Source organism: Mus caroli, chromosome 5 (assembly GCF_900094665.2).
Source record: "Mus caroli chromosome 5, CAROLI_EIJ_v1.1, whole genome shotgun sequence".
Classification (NCBI taxonomy): Eukaryota; Metazoa; Chordata; class Mammalia; order Rodentia; family Muridae; genus Mus; species Mus caroli.
This window is the reverse complement of record NC_034574.1, coordinates 105,896,097-105,922,547: the sequence shown is the minus strand read 5'-3', so window position 1 is coordinate 105,922,547 and position 26,451 is coordinate 105,896,097. Positions and strand designations below refer to the sequence as shown.

Here is a 26,451-nt window from a genome sequence, read left to right as displayed (position 1 = left end):
CCCTTCCTTTCCATTTTATTGGTGGCATTTCAACCCAAGAGCTTTTTAATACTAATACACTCTAGAAAAATGTACAGCACATTTTTCTCTGTAATCCTAGCTTGGGGTCACATTTAAGATATTTTGTGCCCAATAAGTTCATAACAATTTTCTTTTAAAAGTTTCAGCTTTTTGTCTTATATTTAGTATCTGGCCATATTAGGTGAGTTTTTTTTAAATCTATAGTATTCAGGTCTAAATTAGTGGGGTTGTTTTATTTGTATAAACTATTTTACATTTATCTATGTATTTGTGTGCTGGGGGGGGGCACACATGCATTCCAAGAATCACGTGAGAGGTCAAAGAGCAACTTCCTAGAGTCTGTTCTCTCTTGCCTCCATGTGGGCTCTGGGATTGAACTCAGTCTGTTGGGCTTGGCTGAAATCACCTTTTACCAGCTGAGCCATCTCACCTGCCCCTTCCCCTCTTCTATGCATGACAGTGTCTTTTCCTCATTGAATTGTCTTTGATCATCTTTGCTGAGAGTTAACTGATAGTAGAATTGGCTTAGTTGGGCCTCTGGTGTTGTCTGTCTGCTCCTGTGTCTGCTTAGGCCAAAGACTTCAGAGGAACGTTTGGAACTGAGAAATAAAAGCCCCCACCACGTTCTGTATGTTTGCTCTAAGGTTCTTTGGAGTTGCTCGGGACCCTTTGTATTTCTGTGTGAGGTTTAATCTTTTAGCAGTCGCTTTCCAGTTTCTGTGATAGTGAGTCTTGCATCTGTGCTGCTGGGAGCCACCGTTTGATGCTGTTGGTGAACGGCCTCTGCCGCTTCAGGGGCTCAGGCACGGCTGCCAGCCTTTTCCAGTCTTCAGTGAGTTTATTCCTAAGTGAGGAGGCCCTGTCTGTGGTCTGGAGCTGGACTTTGTTTTCTTGGTTTCACTTTTGATTGCTCGTGACTGGGATGTGGAAATAACGGTGTCCTGGAGTCTGCACTAGGTTATTAGTTCTGGCAGTGTGTGTGTGTGTGTGTGTGTGTGTGTGTGCATACTTGTGGTTGGGTGTGGTCTGTATGTGTGTTTGTATACCTGTGTGTATGTTTCTCTCTGTGTGTGTGCCTATATGTGGCTGTTCACTCCCCTCTGTGTGTATGTGTTGGTATGTCTGTGGCACAGTTGTGGTCTCTATGTGTGTGTATGCATCTGTTTGCATGTGTGTGTTCACCTGTGTATGTGCTCTTGTGTATGTATGTGTGTGTCTGTGTCTGTGTGTGGCTATTTGCTCTCCTCTGTGTTCATGTCTGTTAGTGTGTTAGTGTGGCATAGTTGTGGTATGTATGTGTGTGTATGCACCTGTGTGCATGCTCTTGAGTATGTGTGTGTGCCTGTGTCTGGCTGTTCACTCTCCTCTGTGTGTGAATGTGTATATGCCTGTGGGCAGGTGGGTGAGGTTTGTATGTGCACCTGTGTACATGTTTCCGTGTGTACCTGTGTGTGCGCACCTGTGTGTGTGTACATCTCTGTGTGTGCACCTGTATGCATGTCTGTGAGTGTGTGCCTGTATGTAGCTGTTCATTCTTCTCGTGTGTGTGTGTGTATCTGTGTAATAGCATATCTGTGGTACAGTCGAGGTATGCATGTGTGTGCTTATAAGTGTGTGTGTACATGTGCAAGCCTTAGGCTAGTCTACATCCTGCCTGAGTAATCGGTTTTACGTTTTTCATCTAATTTTTTGTCTGTATTGATTTCATTTTTTATGTTAATTCTTAATTTTAATGTTTCTCTCAACTGTTTGTAGCAGCATGATTTAAAATAGTTTATCTATAAAGAATACACAGATTGCATTTGAGATTTGGAGGTCCTGGCATAAGAATTAGGCTTGCCACAAGGTTAGAGAACAATTGCCTGTGTTTCCTGACAAAACAACAACAAAAGAACATGTGAGCAAAACAGAGGCCTCAGTCTCAAGACATCCTTTTGAAAAAGAGGGCATTGCTGAGAGCTCCCTGCAGAGACAGATTCATCTGGGCTTTATTGTAGTAAGTGTGATGGCCACACAGAACTGCCGGCATGCTAGAAGCTATAGGTAACACCAAATAAGACATTCTAGGGACTGCCAGTGGGGCTCAGTGGGTAACACACTTGCCTCTAAGGTACGAAGCCCTGAGTTTGATCCCCAGCTCTATACAAACTGGGCGTGGTGGCTCACACCTGTTGTCTCATTGTAACCCTAGCTCTGGGGAGGTGGCAGAACAGAAGGTGAAGGATAGCCTTGGCTACACAGTGAGCTTGGGGCTAGCTTGGGCTACATGAACATCCTGTCTACAAACAAACAAAGAGACCGGCTTAGGATTCCTTGTTGTCGATCTCAATGGGCAAAGCTGCCAAGCTGTTTCACAGTTCATACGGCGATTATTTGCAGCAAAATAGATGTGTAGAGTCTGTTGGCATTTATAGCTGAGCAGCCTCTGACGGGGGCAACTGAGCATTCTGCATGTGGTCCTAGAGTGGGCTCTGTATCTGTGACATCCTGCTTTCCCATTCCCCCTGTTTTGACCCTCTTCTGCTGGTCCCCTCCCCATGCCATTGGCACAGTGTCCTCCAGCCTAGAGTCACCTTCCACCACCAGAGAGGAGAGACTAGGGTCCTGCTTTGATTCATGGACAAGGACTCTGGCTTTGTTTGGCTTCCCCTGCGGGAGGGGAGAGTTAATGATCCCTCTGAGTTTCCCTGAAGTCAGGATGGACACTGAGCTAAGCGTTGCTAATTGGATTTTCAATGAAAAGGGCTTCAGGGCAGCAGGGGTGAGCCCTGGGGCACTGGACTGGTTAGTCACAGACGCCTTAGCTTTCAGTTTGGATAAAGAAGCCATGCAGGCGGCAACAGAAAGAGGGAGAAGAGGCATAGGTTAGGCGCTGGCAAGGTGGTCTTGGCAGCCACTCTGTCAACCTGGGGTCAGATAGGAAACTTTTGTGAGCCCCACCCCACAGCCTCTGCACACCTGGGAAACTGTGGACTGATCAGCGGTCGAGGTGCAAGTCTATGGAAGGCTGTAATCACCTCACACGAAAACTCATGGTCTCCTTGTTAAGCTGTCACTCAAATTCTACAAGTGGGCATAATTGTCACTGCCCAGAGGAAGGCTGGGGAAAGGCCCAATTTACTGAGAGTCATGAATCTGCTACGCTGTGCCTCCTTGTCCCTGACCTTTGACCCATGACTCACAGGCTGGCAGACTTTCCTCTCCTAGGAGCATCTTGGTTTAGGCTCAGGCTACAGTGGCATGCTCACCCCTCCACTGCTGGCTCCATTTGTGGCTTACTCCCCAGGGAGTCGTGCTTTTTAATGTGACATTGTCCCTCCGCCACTGAGTTAACCTCAGCCACCATCTCCTCTCTCCATATACAGCCAAACTAGCAAACAATGCATACAGCCATACATCCGGAGGGCTGAGGCTGAGGCTCATTTGGTAGACTGTGTGCCTTCAATGCACAAACCCCTGTATGAACCCCCAAACACACACACGGAGCCATAGGAACATGCAAGGCATGCAAACATACACTCAGTATCAGTAATGCATAGACATGTATAGGCAACTGTGTACACACGTGCCAAGCACACACAGCATATCTCCATGTGGAGGCTATGCACAGCACTCATGGGTGACCTGTACACATGGCACACACACGTGTATTCAGCATAGTGTACACGCACAGGTACATGTGAACGCATACACTCACACCTCTGGTTCCTTGCTCTGCTTCCTGTGGGTGTCAATGACTCTACTTGACCCCAATCACTTGGGACCTAACAATCTGGCAGGTGATTGACAGATTGCTACCCTGCCAATGGTTATACTTCTCCATGCCTACTGTAGCCTCCATCACGATTCCTCTCCAGGATGTTTCAGGGCCTCTTTAACTGGGGGTTCTACTCTTTTCTTCCCTTCCTAACTGACAAGACAAATGACATCACATTGGGCTCCTTCTGTGACCCTGAGCTGGCAGAGATCTCCCGCAATCTGTGACTCGGGCCAGCAAAAGAGGCTCTGTGATTTTGTTCTCTTCCATCTCACAGTTCACCTCTGCCCCCTCCAAATTCTTCCCTTCCTTTCTCCTGCCACCCAAGGAATGTCCCCAGCTCACAACCTCATGCCTGGGTTTACAAACAGTTCCCGACCACCACAGCAGCTTCGATGCCTGAGTGCCCAGTCAGCTGCAGCCCGGGAACATGCCTGGGAAAAAAATCACACCTGTGCTAGGTGCTGCCAACTTTTCCTAATCCTCATTCCACACTGGAAATGACGAGAGGTTGGGAGGATGGGATGAGGATGGGATGATGATAGGAAGACAGGAGGGTGGTAGAACAACGGGAGCACAGAAGGATGGGAGGGTGGATGGGAGGATGATAAGAGGATTGGAGAATGATGGGAGCACAAGAGAATGGGAGCACAAGAGGATGGGAGGGTGGATGGGAGGATGGGATGATGGGAGAATGATGTAGGTTGGGATGATGGGAGAATGGATGAGAGGACAGGGTGGTGATGAGAAGATGAGAGGGTGGCAGCTGTGTACAGAAAGATCCTCACTGTACAGAACACATTCAGGAGAGGGTGACAGCAGAGCAGCCTTCAACCACGCCATTCTGTAGAAAGTGACGTCAACACAGGGAAGAGGCGCACAGGGCTGGCATGCTGACTTGGCACCAGACAGCAGTTTTTAACTTATTTCTACTCCTGACCCATCTCAAGATATTTCTGTCCTCTCTTCCCACAGGGCAGGGACTTGACTGAAGCCCAAGCCCCCATCCGATTGATTTAGGATGCAAACCTCTATTTAATGAATAATTTGGGGGTTTCAGGCTGCCCTCTTTTTCTCTGGTTTCAGAAGATGGCAAGTGTGTGGGTGCATGGGTCCTGGTTCCGCACAAGTGGGACATCTCATACCATGGCCATGGGCACCTCAGGACTGGGTGCCTGGGTTTTTCCTGCATAGGAGGGACAATGCCTTGGACAAACAATCAGTTCACTGCAGTGTCCACAGCTCTTCCTTTCTGAAGCCTCCATTGGCACTTTTGACACTGTAGCGAATGTAGTTTGCTCTTGTGTGTGTGTTGTGTGTATTGTGTGTTCGCGTGCATGCATGCACGTGATTTTCTTTGGGATCAGTGGTGAAGGAATTGAATTCCCAAATGTGGAATTTCAGCTTAGCTCAGGGCTGAGTGTTCAGGAGGTGTCTTGGCTCAAATATCTTCAGCTCTGGACTTGCAAGCTGAATCTTCATATCTTATTAAAAAAAAACCAAACACAATTGCCCACTTTATTAAAATTATCCCCCACAGGCCTTTTGGCAGTTGGATGCCTCCAGCAAACGAGATACTGTCCAGCTGATAAATATCAAATGTGGGTTTCCTGCAAATGGGTCTCTCGATTGCTGGATGTGGCAGCTCTAATGGCACGTTGGAGACCCTGCGGTGTGGCAGTGTGGTGGTTGGTGTGGCAGATCAGGCCTTCCACCCTCCAATTCCCTACAGGGACTTGCTCTTCTGAGCTGAAGTCACAGTTCAATCTCAGTGGAAAGTCCTGCGTCAGATCCTTCACTGTTCTCTCTGTGGCCTGTGCACATGTCCAGGCCTGACTGGCATGTCCCTTTCCCTAGAATCCTTCATGGCTGTTCATGGCCACACTGATTTTTCCATAGCTCTGACTTGGGTCAGCCCTAACCAGGGGACAAAGAGGAGAAGAAGGGCGAGCCCCTGTCCTCACATGAATATCACCTGGTGATAGGCAAAGGGAAGCAAATTGGCGGGGGGGGGGGGGGGCGGCGGGCTGCTTACCAAAAATGAGGTGTGGCGACTCCCTAAACATGGCCCTAGCTGTCAGCTCCAAAGCCTGTGACATGTGGTCTAGTGTGGTCTCCTTAGCACTTCAGGAATGTGGGAAGGAGCAGAGATAGACCACAAACATCAACCACAGTGAGCCAGGACTCACACAATAATCCCCTCTGTCATGGTAACCTCACGTGACAGACCACTATGCTGCTGTGGGACTCCCTGAGGGCTCCCCGGTCATATGTGCAATGTGACACACGCGTGGGACACTCACATAGCTCTCCATAGCTGGCATAAAGACTCCTAACTCTGTGTGGTGGTGCATGCCCACAGTCCCTGCACTCGGCAAGGGGAAGCAGAAAGATACGAAGACAGCCCGGATCTTTGTTCCTTTCCCTGTGGCTGTGATAAAAACACTTTGACAGAAGCACTCTGGGGAGGAATGATTTGCTCAAGGCTCAGTCCATCCTGGCGCAGAACTCAGGGCAGCAGAAGCCTGAAGCAGCCAATCACATCACATCATCAAACAGGAAGTAGCCAGTGGTGACGGCAGTCTGCTTCTTCACTTGCAGAGCCCAGGACACCAGCCAGGGAATGCCGCCGCCCACAGTGGATGGGCCTTCCTGCCTTGGATAACTCAAACAAGAGAACCTCTCGCAGGCATGTCCGGAGGCTTGTCTCCTTGGTGACTCCAGACCCTGAGACCTTGTCTTGGGAAGGTTAGGACGCCAGTGCAGGGGGATTAGAAGCAATTGATGGCTTCTTGGTCAGTCAGGGTGAAACTATCCTTCTTGAGGCAAAGCAGGTGTGCGCTGTGGGGAAATCTGTGTTTTCTAATGTTTCCAGCAGCATCCGTGGCATCTGGAAATCATCAGGATGTCAGGTGTGATGCTTTGTATATGCTTCTCCCAAGGAGTGGCACGATTTGAAGGTGTGGCTTTGTTGGAGTAGGTGTGGCCTTGTTGGAGTAGGTGTGGTCTTGTTGGAGTAGGTGTGGCCTTGCTGGAGGAGGTGTGGCCTTGTTGGAGGAGGTGTGTCACCGTGGGTGTGGGCTTTAATACCCTCACCCTAGCTGCCAGTCTTCTGCAAGCAGCCTTCAGTTGAAGATGTAGAACTCTTAGCTCCTCCTGAGCCATGCCTGCCTGGATGCTGCCTTGATGATAATGGACTGAACCTCTGAACCTGTAAGCCAGCCCCCATTAAATGTTGTCCTTACAATGTTGACTTGGTCATGGTGTCTGTTCACAGCAGTAAAAATGTAACTAAGACATCAGGTATGGTCTGGGTGGCTGGGGGAGGACTGTTGGGAAAAGATACCAGAGAGCAGAGGGGCTGCAGCCTCCCAGGATGCCAGAAGGAGGCTGTGTGAGCCCTTAGCACTCCTTCCCCAGGCAGTCTGCCCCTGTGTTCAAGGCAGGGGCTGGCTCTCTGTAGTCAGTGCATGACAGCTCCTGAGGGCTCCCCGGTCATATGTGCAATGTGACACACACGTGGGACACAGGATTCTTTGACTGTCAGGAAATATGTTTGGGATGTAGTGTCCCTGGGAAGATGTTCCCATGGGACTCAGAGTCAGTACGGAGCACAGAGGGGACACACTGTCCTCACTGGCTGATCTTGGCTACCTGTGTTGAGGCTGGACCTGCTGGGTGTCTGTGGTCTGTGACACCCTCCTGCCTGACATCTGCAGATGTCAGTGAGGGTGGATGCTTCTACACGGGCCTTTGGGTAATGTTTGTCTAGTGGTTTAATTTGAGTATTTCTAGTTCTTCATAAATTATTTGAAGTCTGTTTGTCAGCGTTCGTGCTATAGAAGAATATCATGGTTAGTTTTCCATCAGCTTGGCACAAGCTAGGGTCATTTGGAGAGAGGGAACATCAATTGAGAAAACTATTTCATGAGGTTGTCTCAAGGCAACAACTCTGCAGGGCATTTTCTTAATAAATCATTGATGGGGAGGGTTCTGCCCACTGTGGAGGGGACCAGCCCATTGTGGGCAGGGCCATCCCTGGGCTGGTGGTCTTAAGTTCTATAAGAAAGCAGGCTGAACAAGCCATGGGAGCAAGTCAGTAAGCAGCACCCATCCATGGCCTCTGCATCAGCTCCTGCCTCCAGGTTCCTGCCCTGCTTGAGTTCCCATCCTGGCTTCCTTCTGTGATGGACTGTGATCTAGAAGTGTGAGCCAAAATCAGCCATTGGTTATGGCATTTCCCACAGTAGCAGAAACCCTAAGACAAGGAGCCTGGGACTGGGAGCTGTAAAGACAGGATTGTAACCCGGAGGGAGCCCGCCCTGGTCTGTGGCTGGAGACTGTCATTGTGTGACAAGACCACTTTATAAAGCTGGAAGGAGTCCAGCTACTGGCAGGGCTGGGTGCGATCCCTGTGGCAGCGTTCTGGAATTCTCCTGTTTTATTTTCCTTTGTCTTGGCATCCAGTCCAGGGCATTCCACGGATTATTCTTCAGCCATGTGCACAGCCATTTGCCCTCATGTTCACAATAGTCACATCATTTGAAAAATAAACCATCTCACCAACTCCCCTAAGAGCATCCTGGGTTTCCTGGGAAATGCCGGGGCCCTAGATTTCAACTAATGTAGCCTGACCACCCCAAGTTGAGCACTTTTCTTGTAATTCCAAATCGGCAGTGCCCTTCCTGTGGCTTCTTCCAGTGAAGGTTTAAGTCCGAGTGCAAAAGCTCCGACCACCGTGCACAATTATGCGGTAATTTAAAAGGTTTACCGAGGGGGCTAGCCTCTACTGTTGTCTGCCCTCTTTGCCATAAATGTTAGAGTGAGATCACACTGAGTCAAAGGCAGGCTTAATCGTTGCTGCCCAAGAACATGACGCTGCTCTTCGCCAATTTGTGATCTCTTGATCTTATTCCTTGGTGTCTTGTAACGTTTAGCTTAGGAGTCGTACACCTATCTGGCTAGATTCGTCCTTAATGTTGCACCCTTGGGTGTTACGATGAACAGGCACTGCTGGGTATGTTCTCATGTGCCGTGTGCTGAAGGCCGACATGAACTTCTTTGGTTAGCTCATCGTGGAACAGGGAAATATTTTATTTTATCGTGGGTCAGTTTCTAGACAGACAGCGCTCTTTGAAGACAGTGTTTTAGTTCCATCTGCAGCTTCTCTGCTAACCTTTGATGGTTTTATAACCAGGGCCATTTGTTACTGCACACAGCGTGATGATGGCGGGTGCTCACTGTCTACCCTTTGGATAATTTTATTTTTATTCTGGGACCGTCCAGTTTCTGGTGTCTCTTGTCTGGGGGCTCCAAGCTCGAGGTGTCTCCCTAGTCTCTGGTTTGCTTTTGTTTCCTTGTCCTCTGGTCTTTACACCATGGCTCTTGGTTACACTGATGTCCGACCACCCATCCCATAATGTCCGACCACCCATCCCATAATGGGGATTGTTCAATTAAGTTTGCTGTGTTTAGGTAAAAACAAAATGGAATCCAAGAGCCAAAAACTTCTGGAAATTGGTCCAAGACCCTTTTCTTTTAAAAGTTGCATTATTGGTGTATGTGTGCATGTGTATTATGTATGTGTGTGTTTGTGTATATGTATGTGTGTGTTTGTGTATGTGTGTCTATGCTGTATATGTGTGTGTTTGTGTATATATGTGTTTGTGTATATGTATTTGTGTATATCTATCTGAATGTGTGTATGTGTTTGTATGTATGTGTGTGTTTGTATATGTTTGTGTGTATGTGTGTGTTTGTGTGTGTGTTCATGTGTGTGTCTGTGTGTGTATGAAAGTGCATCTGTAGAGGTCAGAGGAAAATTGTGGGAGTCACTTTTCTCCTCCCACATGGGTCCTCGGGACCAGACTCATATTGTCAGGCTTGGTGGCAAGCTCCTTTGCCCACTGAGCCCTCTCATCTGCCCAAAGTCTTTTTTGTTTTTTGTTTTTGTTTGTTTTTTTTTTAACTTTAACTATATACAGATGCTAGAGGCACACGATATTGGTTTTGTGAGCTTGTTCACCTCATTGAAGCAGGCTCAATACACATGCAATGTTTCAGGGTAATTCACATGATCTGTTCGTTCATGATACTGGCATAGAGAAATTTGTGTTGAGCCACTTGACGAGATGGCAGGGCAGAGTGTGAGGGGACAGGCTCGCTCAGTCATTCCTGAAGATGCTGGAGAGAAATGTGGAAGGTGGAAACAGCCATCCAAAGGCGTTTTAGAGAGCTCTTGGAGCATGTGATCTTGGCTGGCTGTGTGGCCGCTCCTTCCCCCCTCTCGACATCAGGTTAATTGCAGTGGATCTAAAATACACTCCCAGTAAATTGTATTAGCATTTACATTTTTTTTTCCTGTGTGTTAGCTCAAGGATATAATGTACTCAAAGTGTGTTTTTTCTTTAATGCCAAACTCAACAATCACAAGTGGTTAGGTAATTGCTAATTATAAAAGCACACACATTGGAAATCCTCAACAATATCAGGTATTCCTGTTATGGCCACATAAAATTATTTTTAATTGTTAAAGGTGAGGATTTGTTAATAGCTCCTTCTGTAAGTTATATAACTTTAAATTACTTTTTATTTTACCTCTGTGTTTGGTGTTCGTTTTACTTCAGACCTAGCCTCACACTGTAGCCCAGATTAGCCTGGAATCTACTTTGTAGCTCAGGCTGGTCCAGCATTTTAACAGTCCTCCTACCTCAGTCTCTTGGGTGTTGGATTGTAGGTGGGCACCACTTGGCTCTATATTGTCTTTTTTAAAAAAATATAACTTTGTATTTTTTGTCATTTTTTTAAGTGTCCTTATCCCTGAGGACAGGTTAAGGAGCCTCACCCTAGAAGCTCCATGCACTCTGTTCTCTTCATGTTCTCTTGTAGGTTTTGTTTTGATTTGATTTTGTGCGTGTATGCATCAGATATGCCATGGCCCTCAGACATTGTGAATGAGTCTGTGTGCCTAAGAGCAGTGTTTCTTTCTGATCTGGGCACAGTACAGTGCTGGGGAATTCACAGATGAAGTGCTCCACAGTCCACACCCACCAGGGAAGTCAACACTGATGTGCTCATGGCTCGCATCCAAGCCAACACCTTTGCCTCAGTGTCCTCCCTTGTCCATTACCATCCTCTTTCTGGGTGAGCCTTCCACTTTTTCAGGGTTTATAGGCGTTTTCATTTTGGAGGTGCATCAGATGACTGCACACACATACACACATATACACACATACACGCATACACACATATATATACACACACACACATATATATACATACACAAACATATATAATATACCCATATACACACATACACCCATATACACACATACACACATATACATCCATATACACACATACACAAATATACACACATACACACATATACACAATATACACATATACATACATACACATACATAAACATATACAATATACACATATACACACATATATACACATATACTCATTTATATACACATACACATATACATATATACACATATACACATTTATATACCCAGATACACAGACACACACACATATACACACATATACACTCATACACATATATACACATTTATATACACATACATGCACACATACATATATAGACATATACAATACTCACATATATACACATACACACACATATACATACATATAAACATACACAGATACACATAGACACACACAGACACAGACAAACACACACACACACACACAGTCATAGGAAGGGCCACCTTGGTACAGCCTTTCTCTGCCACCCCATGCATCTTATAGTCAGTCCTCTGTCTCAGGTGGATGTCAGCTGCTGCACCTACCTTGGGTGTCTCTCTTCTCATGTCAAGCACCTTGTACAACTGAAAACGCAGTAACTCTTTTTTCCACGAGGGTGCAAAGGCCTGGGAAAATGGTTACTGTTCTCCCCTCCCCTCTGTCCTGAAAGTCATGTCCCTGGAGCCGCATAGAGTTAACAGTGCTCTCATACGAAGGGGAAGTTGGTCCCTCTGGTGAGAGGATAAAAGGGGGAAGAAAGCAGAGCTGTTTGCTGATCGGTTCTGAGCCTGGCTAACAGCCATAGCTGCCTTCTATCCCCCACCCCCACCCCTCTGCTATGGCACAGTCGCCTGGGGTCCCTGTCCAATTCAAGATGCTGAGTTATAAACACATTATTTCAGGGAAGCCCTGCGGGGGATAAAGTTTCCTCATTTCCCAGCCTCAAGTTTTTTCCTTTTCTTCCCTCTTTAGGCTTCCTACTATTTAAAGACTTCTGCTTGAATGAAATTGGGGAAGCGGTGCCTCAGGTGAAATTTTATGAAGAGGTAAGACTCAAGCCTCTCACAAAATTCCCTTCCAAAGTGTGTTCAGTTGAGCGTTGGGGAAATCTTAAGGATCGTAAACACCTTATGTAATTCAGAAGTTCATTAAAATCTTTACGGGTGCAGATATCTCAGCAGTGATGGTCATGCCAAGCCAGGGCTGGTGCACATGCAGCTCAGGCTTTAACGCAGCAGCGGTTCTCAACCTGCTAGTGGCAACCTCTTTGGGGGTTGAACGAGCCTTTCACAGGGGTCACATGTCAGACATCCTGCATACCAGATGTTTACATTATGATTCGCAACAGTTGCAAAATAATTCGCAACAGTAGCAAAATGACAGTTACGGGTTAGCAATGAAATGATTTCATGGTTGGGGGCGGGAGAGTCACCACAACATGAGGGACTGTATTACAGGGTGGCAGCATTAGGAAGGTGAGAACCGCTGCCCTAGAGGCTTTGGAGTGGGATGGAGGGAGAGTGTCGTCGACTCCTGAGGCTCCGGAGTTGTTCCAGAGGCCACAGGTGGCACCTGGCTCTTGACCATTGTACTGGCTAGTTTTGGGTCAACTTGACACAGCTGGAGTTATCACAGAGAAAGGAGCTTCAGTTGAGGAAATGCCTCCATGAGATACAAGGCATTTTCTCAATTAGTGATCAAGGGGAAAAGGCCTCTTGTGGGTGGGACCATCTCTGGGCTGGTAGTCTTGGGCTGGTAGTCTATAAGAGAGAAGGCTGAGCAAGCCAGGGGAGGCAAGCCAGAAAAGAACATCCCTCCATGGCCTCTGCATCAGCTCCTGCTTTCTGACCTGCTTGAGTTCCAGTCCTGACTTCCTTTGGTGATGAACAGCAGTATGGAAGTGTAAGCCGAATAAACCCTTTCCTCCCCAACTTGCTTCTTGGTCATGATGTTTGTGCAGGAATAGAAACCCTGACTAAGACAACCATCTATAGATCTTGGTTGCGGCTATGAGAGCTGAGGCTGGGAGGCTGCTGGGTTTGAAAGAGGTGCTAACCTGGGGCTTGCTGGCCATCTTGGAGGACTAGAGAGTTATGATTTATGGGGTTGGATCTCCCAAACATACATCTGCTTTCCCTAAGACATGGGGTGAAGTTTCAGGTTAGAGGAGCCTGGAGAGTTAGTATAGATGTTTCTGGAAGGAAATCTAACTAGCCTTATGGGGTTAGAGGATGCAGACATAAGCCAGGGAGACCCTGGTGGGAGTGGCCTGTCCAGTGTGAACACACAACCCCTCAGGGAAGCTCAGAACAGGCATTGTGGGTTGGTAGCTACTCGATGTGGATGCGTTCAAGGTCATTGCAGCAAGGTGATATTTAAACAAGAGCTCGGGTGACCAGACTGGCCTCTGGGTGGGTTGGGAGTGCACAGGAGGCCACACAGCTACCCTGGTGGGAGGGGCGTGGCACAGGAGGAACTGAAATTGAGGAAGGCGAAGGGGGGGGGGTGTGTGTGTGTGAAACCACAGGCACAGTGGCAGATTCTGATTCTAAAGTATCTGGCAGGGGTGTTGGGTAAGCTGATCTGGGTGCCTCTGTCACGTGTTGGATGTGTTTCGCCCTGATTCAGTTTACCTCAGGTCTTTGTCACCAGGTGTGAGAGAAATGTTAAAATTGCCCATGTGAATGGCGGAATGACTTCCAGAGGTCTCTTTTCCTTGTGCGTTGAAGCTTTGCGGTCAATCTCACGGACATATCGCTAGGATGTCACTTTATGAAGTGAGCTGCCTGTCACCTGAGCTCTTTCTTTGGCTCCTTTCTCCCTGTGCTACGGTCACAGCCACAGCTGCTTGTGGTTCTGGGGAGGAGGTCTCTCTCAGGCTTGTGTCTTTACGGTGCTTCTTTGTAGATGCACGAGCCTGCCGTTCATCTCCATACTGGCTATGTCTGCTTCCCAGTGACTGTTGATATCATAATCATTTCTTTGGAGTTTGCTGAAATTCTTCAGCCTCTACATTTACATCCTCAACCTATAAGAAGCAATCAGGGCGACTATTTTTTTTAGAGCGCCCCCCACCTCTCTCCGGATTCCAGTCCTGTTTTCATGACTAATGGATATTATTGTGCTGTCCCCAAAACTGTGTTCAGTTTTTCTTTTCGACATTTTTTTTTTCAGTTCTAGAAACTAGATGATATCTTTGGTCTGTGCTGCCTCAGCTCCCGAAGCCTGCTCTCCCATCCATCCACCGAACTGTTTAATTGGTATTTTATATTTTTGCTTCTGAAATTCCTAGTTGATTTTTTTTTAGTTACTTCCCAGATAAGAAACCAAGGGAAGGGAGGGATTATTCTGCTTAAAAATCCCCAGTTACACTATGTTGTTGAAGCCAAGGCAGGAGCTCAAATCTAGCCACATTACAGTCAAGAGTAGAAAGACCCCAAGGCTGTCTATCACTTGCTAGCTTGCTTTAGGCTAACGTTCTCCTCCACCTGTTCAGGACCCTCCTCCTCCACCCAGGGAACAGCGTTTCCCATGAATGAGCTGAGGCCTCTCACATCAATGAACAATCAAGACAATGTTCCCTACACAGGCCCACGGGCCAGCTACTATAGAAAGTTCCTTAGTACTCCTTTCTTCCTGGGTAACTCCAGGCTGTAGCAAGATGAAGATAAAAACTAAGTAGCAAGGTTGTTTTTTATGTTCCAACCCACAGCACAGTGAGTTACTACCTCTAATATATTACTACCACAGTGTTCTTACTACCTCTAATATAAACACTGATGTACCGTCCTTGCCTCATAATTCCAGCGCTGGTCTTTTTGGATTGGATCTCATGGCTGGTCTGCATTTTCCTGTGTGGGCCCATCTTCTTCACAGGTGAACAGCAAAAAATACATATATACAGTGGTGTGATTGAGGATCGATGAGCCCCTAACCTTCTCCGCATAGGGTGTGGGTAGTTTAGCGCCAGCAGACCCTGAGAACTGCTCTCCCCCACTCTGTGGTGTAACATCAGTGACTTGTTCAGCCCCTCAGCCTTTCAGGGCCACTGATGTTGGCCATGCCCAGATGTTCCACACGTCATCAGGTGCCCAGCATGTTTGACAGAATATCTATGTGGATTTTTGTTGTGAGTTGTCCCAGTGCTGTTTGTATTCTGCTGTTAATTTTTCTTCCTTACGAGGGGCTACCCCCGAGGGGCGGTCCATTACATACTCAGGCGATCTCATGTGAACCTTCTCCCCATTTTAAATGGCCAATAAAGGCTGGTGCCTGTGACTGGGCAGTGGAAGGGAAAGGTGGGGGCTGAAGATTCAAGAGTGGGGGCAGGTAGAGAGAGAAGAACCAGAGGGGAAAGAGAGAGGACAGAGGAAGAGGAGGAGGAAGCCAAGATGGACCAGATCTGTGTGGCTGGGAGAAACTGCAAGCAACAAGGTGTCTTTTAGCTGAGGAATAAGTCAGTATAGTGTTAGCTCTGCCCAATCTAGGCATATGATTTAAAATTATAATAACTGGATGGTGTGGCTTTTTTATATGGGCTTATTGGGATTGGAAATTCCAGCACCAGATTTTGTCAACATCTCCGTTATCTGTGACTCTCCAGTGCGACTGTCATCATGCTCCCTTGAACTGACAGTCATGGTCTTGGGAGGACCATTCTGCTCTAAGCAAGTTGTCCGGGGGTGGTGATGAATTTCGAATGAAGCACAGGTGTGATGGGCTGATGGGCTAGACATGAGGGTGCAGCGTGTAGGCCAAGGGAGAAGTCAAAGATGACCCTCCTCTCAGCTCAGTTTTGTGACAAGGAAATCCAGTGGAACAGGGTGGCTGTGATCCATTGCAAGTAGAGATGGGGCTCCTCCTTTAGATGAACTCAAATGGAGGTGCTTTGTAGATACCCAGGGGGAAACGTCAAATCTACAGTTGCCGTTGTTGGCATCCACAGACCTGGTAGCTTTCCCTAAGGTCTGCCTGGCTAGTGACCAGGGTTCTGAAGCCAATGGGAGACCGAGGAATGAAAGCAAACCCCTGGAGATGCAGAGCTCAGATTCTAAAGAGGTGGGACACAGGGGCGGCCTGGGCAGTGACATGCTCAGTCATGTATGGTCAAGCAGAGGCTGACTGTATCTGGGTGTATGCTATCACCCCTGTTCCTCAGTGTGGAGGTTCATCACCTGAGTGCCAGCTCAGCTCTCCCACCATTAATGAAATGTGTGCTGGCAGTCAGGAAGTCCTTTGGGAAAGCCGCATCATGGCTGACCATAGCGAGGCTTCTGAAAGAAAGTGAGATGTGAGTCTCAGCTGCTGGCCCGTGTTCTCTCCGCGCTGTCTGGCATTCACCTGGGTGGGGTTAATCAGACTCAGGTCCCAGAGCACAGACGCAGTGCTGTGCTTCATTTGTTCCGAAGCCAGGACTGTCTGTGTGGCTGCAGGAGACAGATTGTGGGAACTTCCAGGAGTGAGCGTCTGATTCGCCCGAAGCACTGTGCCTCGTGGGTCTCTTGAACGCATCCCTTTATGGTTGTGTGGTGGTGTTCAGAACATTAGTTCTGGGACGGGGCGCTCCCTCTCCCGGTTGTGTGTGTATCGAGGGACAGGCTTTGGGCTCCGGTTGGCTTGGCATCTGTTCTAGCATTTTGGGCCTTCTGGCGTTAACCCTTGACTATTCTGAGACCAAAATGCAACTCCAGGAGTCAACCAACCGAGGAATCAAGTAAGCTCCACCCACTCTCGCTGATGGCTCGGGTTCGTTGTGCCCGACATTGTCTGCCTTGCAATGGCTGTGTCTATCAGGCTGCTCTGTGGTTAGTTTTCAGAGACTGAGGTAGGATGCTCGGACCTGGTTATGCAAGCCTTGCTGAGACCTGATCCCCTTGGAATGGTCTTCTGGTGTTGTCTGCCCCCAAAAGACCCCATTCCTAGCCCCAGAAGTTGCTCTGGTGTGACTGCCAGCCACCATGCTACACTGCCAGCTGGAGCCTGGTAACTTCGCAGGGTGGGAGCTATCTAGTTGTCACAGGGCCTCCGTGGCCCTCTTCCCCCTCCCCCAAACTGTGACCTCATCTGCATGAGGAATCTCCTTCGTAGGATTGACTGGTTTTGATTCCAGTGTGTGAAGGCCTGTAAGGTCAAAGCTACCCCCGTGGGGACCAAGTCTCTGTTTCTGCCAGCCTGGGTGGACAGCTCTCAGGTGTAACACAAGGACTGTAACTGGGTCATACACGGCAGTGTGGCACGTGGAAGGTGTCTCTGCTTTTATATTTCATTGCTTTTAGTCTTGAGTTGTCAAAATATGTGTGTAAAGAAATGGGGACAGTTTTCTGACCAGGGACCTCTAGAGATTAGACTACAATAAATGGAATAATTACACTATTGTCACATGTCACAGGTGTTTCTAAAAACGAATTTCACTATTTAGTCACTCAAAAGTCAGCTGGGCAGGCTCTCCTGGCAGCTAGAAACACAGTAGGTCCTCCCTCCCTCCCTCCCTCCCTCCTTTCCCTCCAAGTGTCTCCCTATCTAGCCCAGGTTAGACTTGGCCAAACTCTTCCTGTCTCTTTCCCCCGAGGGCTGGGATGACAGCCATGCACACAACACCCAACCTGTGATAACTAGTAGTGTTGGAAAATCACGCTTTCATCCAGGAGTCTGCTCCACCTCCAACCACACACTTCCCTCATGTGAAGTTTGGAAATCTCCTGATGAGTACTGGCTATTTCCCCCTGCTGGAACTCTGGTAGAGTGTGGACTTGCTCCACCCCAGAGCTGAAGTCCAGCCAGCTTTGGAAGATTTGTGTTTTGGAGAGAAGCGGCCAGGCAAGTGGCCCCTGGCTTCTCTGCCATGTGGGATAACTGTGGGCAGGGGAGACTTGGCTTCCACATTCAAATGCTCAGGGTCACCACGGAAGGAAACCCATTTGTGTTTCTAGCCAGGTCTAACGTGTGGCAACCTCGTTATCGCCTTGAGCAAAGCAGTCATTTTTAGGGGGCATCGCTGCCTCAGTAATTTGTTTTATCTCGTGGGGAAGGGTTCCCGCCCTGGGTCAGCTGTAGTTCTAAATAAAGCCAGTTTCTAGGAAGCCCTGAGCTAATGCTGACAACCTCCGGAAATCTAGATAAAAGAATACGAGAAGCTGGACAACGAAGAGGATAGGCTACGCCGGAGCCGGCAGATGTACGACGCCTACATCATGAGGGAGCTCCTATCCAGCACACACGTGAGTGTCCCCATCCCAGTCCCCATCCCCAGACGGCACCATGTGGGTGTTGACAGGGACTCTATATGTAGCCCAGGCTGATCCTCAACAGTTTCCTGTACACTAACACTGACACCCTGATGGTGGTGGTGATGATGGTGGTGGTGGTGGTGGTGGTGATGATGATGGTGATCATGTGTTGCTGTATCATGTAGGGGTCTAGAATTGAACCCAGGGCTTTATGCTTGCTAGGCAAATACCACTGAGACATCTCCCTAGCCTTGCCTTATTGGTTTTTAATTTAACTATACTTTAGCAATTGGGTGAATCAGAGTTCTACTAATATAAATCAGTGGTGTCTTGGGATTGATCGGGATTATAATTATTATGCTAATTTTATTCACGAATAGTTAAGTAATAGTCGAAATTATTGTCTTCCTTGGAAGTCGGATAAACAATCTAATTGGGATGAACTAGGTCCTAGGAAGTGACTTAGGAGCAAATGGATTAATTAGCAAGGTAGACATTGCCATGTAGGTGCCTCTGTCCCAACACAGGCCGTTGTTCAAAAGACACAGTCTTCACCTACTCTGTCCAGGGCCAGTGCCCACTAGGCACATGTAGCTACTTGAGTTTATTTAAAGCAATTAAAATGAGATGGAGTCACTTCAGGGATCCCCATGAGCTGTGTCTCAAATACCCAGAGCTCCATGCGACCAGAGGCTCCCATAGGTGACAACACAAAGGTACGACATGACACCGTGTTAGGACGTGCCGGCCTCTCTCAGAGCTTTTGTTGCTTCACTGTGCTGGAGAGAAGAGATTGGAGCCTGGCACACACCCACTGCTTTGTACCTGGGTGCCTTGGGTGGACATGACTGAGCCCTGGAGGACACATGTAGTCCTTGGAGCCTGTGTGAATCTGGCTTTCCTCAGCTCAGCCATGGGGGGCACTTTGGCAGAGTGGTGGGTTTTGCTCAAATGACTTGTGGAGATCATTCCCACCGGGCTGAGTGAGGTTTTTGTGCCAGAGGTGATGCTCTGAGCACTCTGGGGTCACATACCGCTTGACTGCTTCTATCCTGAACACCACAAAGATTTAAACCGAGACTCAGATAGTTGGTACTTCCGTCACCAGCCTGTGTGTGTTTGCTATTGTTTAGGCTGACCGGCTTCTCCCCTGAGAGCCTTTTCCAGCCCAGGTTTTCTGTGGAGGTGGTCACAGGAGTGAGGACAGAGTCTCAGATAGGTAGCATGTGTTCATGTCTCTGTGAATTATAAGAAACAGGAATCTCATTAATCCTGAGAAACAATTTGAATCAAGGAGACCACATTGAAAGGTTTCTGGAGGGCTGGAGAGATGGCTCAGCGGTTAAGAGCACTGTCTGCTCTTCCAGAGGTCCTGAGCAACCACATGGTGCCTTACAACTATGTGTAATTAGATCTGATGCTCTCTTCTGGCCTGCATGCCATATACATAACAAATAAATCTTTAAAAAATGAAAGAGAGAGAGAGAGAGAGAGAGAGAGAGAGAGAGAGAGAGAGAGAGAGAGAGGAAAGGAAGGTTGGTTGGTTTCTGGAAGACATAGTTTGCAACCCACATCAAGGGAAGTTCCGCTCTGTTTGCCCTCTGCTGGGGCTCAGCGAGACCTCTGGGCCCCAGAGCCATCTGCCACTGTGGCCTGGCTTGTAATCCTTGTGTTGAATTCCTGGTGCAGGACCCTGCATCTGTTTTCTCCTACACAGCAGATAACTTACATTCTGTAGACTTGTTCATCAAGGAAGGAAACAGTTATCTACATAGGCTGTGGTAGGCCTCCTGACATTCTGTTGCCATGGGAACCTTGACCTGCTGAGGGGTCTATTCTGGGCACCCAAGGAAGGACTCTGGATAGTCAGAGGACAATGTGTGCTTGGATTGTCTGCACAGAGCTCATGGGTCACTCTTAGGGAATCACTGTGTAAGACATCTGTTGTAATATATGATCTACAGATATGCCACCTCTTTATTTAAAAAAAAATGCTGTTTTTCTCTTCTCTTCTCTTCTCTTCTCTTCTCTTCTCTTCTCTTCTCTTCTCTTCTCTTCTCTTCTCTTCTCTTCTCTTCTCTTCTCTTCTCTTCTCTTCNCTCTTCTCTTCTCTTCTCTTCTCTTCTCTTCTCTTCTCTTCTCTTCTCTTCTCTTCTCTTCTTCTCTCTCTCTCTCTCTCCCTCTCTCTCTCTCTCTCTCCCTCCCTTCCTTCCTTCCTTCCTTCCTTCCTTCCTTCCTTCCTTCCTTCCTTCCTTCCTTCCTTTCTTCCTTTTTTCCTTTTTAAAGCAATTCTCAAAGCAAGCTGTAGAACATGTCCAGAGCCATCTCTCCAAGAAGCAGGTGACGGCTACGCTTTTTCAGGTAAGATAAGATCACTTGCCTCCCTAGCAGACTTGATAATGTTTCCTCAGCTCCTCAAACATACTGATGTGCGTGGCTCTCTGCTCAGAGCACGCAGGTCCTCTTGCGGCCACCTACTGTGAGTGCTAACAGGCTTTACAGATGTCCCTGGACAGGGGCCGCTTGGCTGCGGTGGTCTTGTAAGTGTATGTTCTGGAAATCCGTTGAACTAAGACAGAGCTGAGCCTTCCTCCTGCTTGGCATTCAGTGTCTGCGATAAGTGGGGGTGATGTGGCTTGTGGTGCTTATCCTCCGGATTAAGTGAGATTTATGTTCCAGAGCTAGAGGTGAAGCTCCGAGCACTCTGGGGTCGCATACCGCTGGACTGCTTCTATCCTGAACGTTACAAAGGTTAAAAACCAAGTCTTGGAAAGCTGACCCCTTGTGACAGGCCTGTGTGTGTTTGCTGCTCTATAGGCTGACTGGCATCTTACCTGAGAGCCTTTTGCAGCCCAGGTTTTCAGTAGAGGTGGCCACGGGAGTGAAACCAGTCAGACTCTCAGATAGGTAGCATACATTCATGTTTCTGTGATCATTAATCAATTTTCAAAAGTGCAGTGAACAGATCCATCCTTTATTAGCTTCTTTACAGTGAGATACCCAGGCTAGTTCCTGGATCCACCATCTTCCCTCAGCCATTACAGGTGCATGCGATTGTGCCTCGCCGGTTCAAAGAACAGGGCAAACTTCTGCAAAACAAAGTCGATAATTCTCGGACCCTGGGCACCAGCCTAGCTGCACATCAGGTACTGCTGTCCTCTTGGAATTAGCTGGATCTATCTGCACACTCCAGAATGTCTCCGGAGTTAGAATCAGAGCCCTGGATACCCTGACAAGCCAGGCTGGACTACTGGTCATTAATAAGAAATATATACAAGCCAAGTTAATAGTGAAACACAGAGGAGGAGAATTTCTGGAGCACGGCCACACTGGAGAAAAGGATGAAGAGATCCGCCCCACCCCTATGTCCATCATTTGAGTCCTGACCTGAGGATAAAGTTTAGGCTATATGCGCAGCTGAGCAGTCCTGTGGTCATGTCTATCACATTTGTGTTCTGATGAGTTCTTAGAATCACGCAGTCCATCTCCTCTTCCAGTCCTGCTGGCACTGGGCTTCTCTGAGCTTCAGCCTTTTTCTCCTGCTTGGAGTGTGAGACTCCTGGGTAAATTCTAGTTCTCTGCTACCTTGTTATTTCCTAGCCTGGTAGCTGAGGGGAGGAACATCGTATCTTTTTATGTTGTCCTTATCCCTACCTTGCTGGTTACAGGAAGAGTCTATGTTTCAGTTCTGGGCCTGCCACCCTCCCTTGGAGCTTCCGAACCCAATTTGCTTGGAAATTTGGTGGGGTGGGCACCTACAGAGTGCTTTGCAACTGGCCTGCCCTTCCCACCGTTCCTCGGATGAAAGCTGAGACCAGATATGTTGTGTTTTATAAAAAATTAAGGAGAGGAGAGAAGGATTATGTTTGGTGAATGTGCAGTCAAATGTGGAGGAAGGGGCTGTCTCCTCTGGCCCATGCTGAGGCACCCCTTCCCTCGGTATTGTATAGAGTAGAGTTTATTTAGGGCATGGGGAGGGGAGTTGAGAGGATAGTAGAGGCAGAGAAGGGAGAGAGAATGAGAGAGAGAGAATATGAGAGAGAGAGAATAAGAGAGAGAGAGAGAGAGAGAGAGAGAGAGAGAGAGAGAGAGAGAGAGAGAGAGAGAGAGAGAGAGAGAGAGAGATGGGCAAGCATCCCCTTTTAGAGGGAGTCAGGCACACCTGGCTATTGGCAGGTAACTGTCGGATGGAGCCTAGACAAAATGCTAGTAAGATATCTTAGAGTATAACAGCGTGGTGCTGATGTCCGAATTGCTGTCTCCATATTTATAGTGCGAGTGTTTTGGTTTTCAACTGATTCCCACAGGTAGCCCATAGCCAGTCACACTGACATTGCTGGATTGTACCACAGACTACACGGCATGTCACTTGAGGTTCCCATGAGGGACATGAAATACAGCATTAAGAAAGATTTATCTTCAAGAGCCAACAGTGACTGCTTGCAGTAAAGAGTTTTAATTTAACTCTTTGTCTATTTAACTCTTTGTTATTAATTATTTCTTTATATTAGCCATTTGGGATACTGTGTGAGCAGGAGTGGAGGCCCCGGCAGTCAGGCTAAGCTTCTGCTGATAGCTTCTAGGCTGCATTTCTCCTGGAGATGGCAGAAAGCCAGAGACACTGGGAGGGGCTTATTCTTTTAGAGTTACCCTTTCCTGAGAATGCACAGAGTCTCCAGAGAACCATATTCATCCCTTCTGAGCACCTTGGTGGCCTCTCCATCTCCTGCCTCTGGGAGGTCCCTTTAGTTCAGCATCACCATGCTGGGGACCAGGCTTCCCAACATGTGACCGTGACATGTACAAACCACGTTCCACCCTTGTTACCCCTTTCCCCATTAACAATTAGTCCCAGTAACAATGAAACAAGATCACTACCCGTGAGAGTTACAGAGACTTAGGATGTTTTCAGGGTGGCCCCAGGGCACACCCACCTACAAGCTGTTTCTTTAGCAGGATGGGACTGTTCGTGTGGCTCAGTGCCGTTTGCACCCTCCCAGTCTAGTGGTGAACTGGATGCATGGCTAGATGGACAGATGGAGGGCCGTTGTCTTGTGAAGTAACAATCTTTACAGAATGACACAATGTGTCAAAGTCAGTGCAAAGGGATCAATTGATACTCCTGTGTTTGCCAATCTGCTTTAGAGAGAAATAATTGCATAGGCAGATTTGGACCTGAGAGAGGGGCCTAGCTAGACACAGGAGAGGGACCTGACTGCCAAAAGGGCCTGGCTGGAGGTGGGAGAAGGGCCTGGCTGTCGGGTGACTAAAAGGTGCTCCGCCCTGTGCTCCACAGGTGACATTCTTAAATTTCATTTACTTGGTTGTTGTTTGTTAGATATGACTTCCCACTTTTACAGATTAGGGTAACTGAGGATCCTAGTGGGAATGTGTGCTCTCACCCCCACTGCTGAATGCTGGCTTTGTCTCCTTTCACTGGTGTGTGTGTGTGTGTGTGTGTGTGTCTGTGTATGCAGTGTGTAGTGTGTATGTGTGTGTGTGCACATGTGAGAGTGAATGTATGTGTGTATGTGTGTGTACATATGTGCGCACATGTGAGTAGTGTTTGTGTGTGCGTGCATGTGTATGAGTGTGTGTGTGTGCATGTTTGTGTGTGCATGTGTGAGTGTGTGTAAGTAGTGTGTGTTTGTGTGTGTGCTCATGTGAGAGTGCGTGTGTGAGTGTGTGTGTGTGCACGTGTGTTGGTTCTATAAAGTACCTGACAAAATCCACCTAAATATAGAAGGGTTTGTTGGGTTTGCAGTCCACGGTGACACAGCCACTGTGGTAGAGAAGGTGTAATAGTGGAGGAGTCTACACTCAGGAGGCCAAGAGGGGCAGAAGCAGCGGCTCCTGCAATGGAGCCGCTCCCTGCATCAACGTGGTGGCTCTTCCCTCACAGACAGATACATGTTGTCTCCATGGCAATTCTGGATCTTCTTGGGTTGGCAATCAGTAGTTACCAGCTCGGGTTTGATTTGTTAAAACGTGGGTCCTAGAGAGGCTTGGCTGCTCCTTCATTGCTAGGAAGAATGGAGCGTTTGATGGAACAGAAATGTGAACTAGGAATGAGCACAGTGTTCCCTGTGGAGAAAGTCTATTGGAGGAACATGGGACCTCACGACCAGGTCCCCACCTGAGCTCCCTGCTACCAGGACACCCCCTTCTCCTGCCATCTCTACTTGTTTTGATATACTCTGAGTGAAGTAAGACAGTGAAAGGGTTAAATTTCCCATCATCTAATGCATCAAACATATCAAGATATTTTCCCAAAAGATCTAATGGACTCTGGTGAACTCTGAAGGGTGGCCACCCGCCAGCTTCTTGTTGTCAACTGGAGAGTGTAGGACAGAAATCCTGGCTGTTTGTTCAGTGCGATGAGGAGCAGAGCTGAGGCAGAGAGTGGTCGATCCCCACTGGAGGAACCTGGATCTCTCTGCATCTCCCAGGGTACTCATTAGAAGCCCTGACCACGCCTGCTGAGCCCCACAGCCTCCCTCCCTCCTCTGAGTCTAAAAGCTATAACATTAATTAATTAATAACATGGCCAATTAGAACAATTAACCGTGGGCCTATCAGCTTCCGGTCTTTAAAATTCAGTCCACATGGACGAGGCACATAGCAAAGCATGCTGGGAAACTCACTCACAGGACCCAGGGCCAGATGTAAACACGTGACCCCCTTTTCAGAAATTAGTCTGAATTCCAAGATGGCAACAGAGGGTCCCATAGCTAAGGGTGGGGACCCTTTACGTGCCTCACGGAGCCAACTCTGGTCAATAAGGAAGTTAAGACAGCAGTTCATGAAGAGCTGTGTGAAACGCAGTAGGAGCTAACGGAGATGATAATCCTGGAATGAGCCGGGACATGCTGCAGGGATAGCAAGAGAGACAAGCTTGGGGACAGCATCCCGTGGCCAGCATCTCGGGTAGCACGGTTGCTCACCTCAGGCTTGAGGCCACTGGCAAGCGCCCTTTCTCTGATTCATTCCTATTTACATGGCGTCCTTTCTTCTCCATTCTTTGCAGCCATACATAGAAGAAATCTGTGAAAGCCTTCGTGGGGATATTTTCCAGAAGTTTATGGAAAGGTATGCAGCTTGGTGTGTGCGTGATACATTGCCCTGTGTGTGCTGCTTTATCCCTTCACAGACCTTCCTTACCGGGCACCCCAACCCAGCCCTTTGCCACACACTTCCTCCTTGATGCTTTATGTTGTATCTCTGGGGTAGGTAGCCCTTGACCCCCACATTCTACTTCAGCTTGTTCTAAAATTGAGACAGTCTGGAGAACTTCCATTTTTACAAGGATGATAAGGGAAGCCTTTGCTAATTCGGCACAGTGACTGTGTTTTATCTGATTCACATCTTAGGATCCTGAGACACATCTCCCAAGGCAAGGGCCAAGCAGGAAGAGGACAGACTGTGTACTAACGGGCATTGTTTGCACACTTAATGAATTCATCTCCCTGGGTTTCCAGGCTGCAGAGTAGTGTGTCATCTGATACTCTGAAATTGGTCAGCTCCCCTTGAGCTGTTTATGCATGTATCTCGAAGTCAGTTTGCATGCAGGGCTCCAAGCCTCTGAGAGCAGCCCCCTGTGTGTGTTCCACTTGACTGCGTGGGTTGTGGTTCAACTAGAATGGAGAGATAGTTTATCCTGGAATACAGTCAGTATCTTGGGGACTGACTGACATTCATATATGTGATCCTGGGGCCAGCAGAAAGCTCTGGAAAGAGGCTCAGTGAAGCCAGGGAGGAATGCTGGCTCAGTGCTGAGTGCCTTATCCAGGGCCAGCCCCACTGCCTAGACTTCTCAAATCTGGCTTGCACCTCAGAGTCCATCTTAGTCTTGTGTGACTGGGTTCTACTTGTTCCATGCCTTGAGCCTGGTCTGTCTTTACCTCAAGAGTTGGTGACCCCTCATCATGGGATGCCAGAGGTGTGACTTGCTTTGTAGGTAACATACACATATACACAAACACACACCCATACACACCCTAGAGTATGAAAACAGTTCAAGTTGTAGGTAAGTAAATTACTTTGAAAATCAATTTGCATTGCAACATTTTAGTTGGAATTCTCAAAGTAAAAGGAGAAAGAAACAAAGAAACAAAAAAGAAAGGGAGGAAGGAAGGAAGGAAGAAGAGAGAGAGAGAGAGAGAGAGA

General features: G+C 47.9%; 1 protein-coding gene across 3 annotated transcripts in view; it reads left to right on the top strand.

Moving 5' to 3' along the window:
* The window catches only part of Grk3 (G protein-coupled receptor kinase 3), a 111,866-nt gene that overhangs the window by 33,962 nt on the left and 51,453 nt on the right, over nucleotides 1-26,451 (top strand). For all 3 annotated transcript variants that reach the window (XM_029477562.1, XM_021163545.2, XM_029477561.1), the window contains exons 3-6: nucleotides 12,032-12,105; nucleotides 18,175-18,276; nucleotides 20,572-20,646; nucleotides 25,313-25,374. In XM_029477562.1, the coding sequence (XP_029333422.1) occupies nucleotides 12,032-12,105; nucleotides 18,175-18,276; nucleotides 20,572-20,646; nucleotides 25,313-25,374 (313 nt within the window). The remainder of the gene's footprint in view (nucleotides 1-12,031; nucleotides 12,106-18,174; nucleotides 18,277-20,571; nucleotides 20,647-25,312; nucleotides 25,375-26,451) is intronic.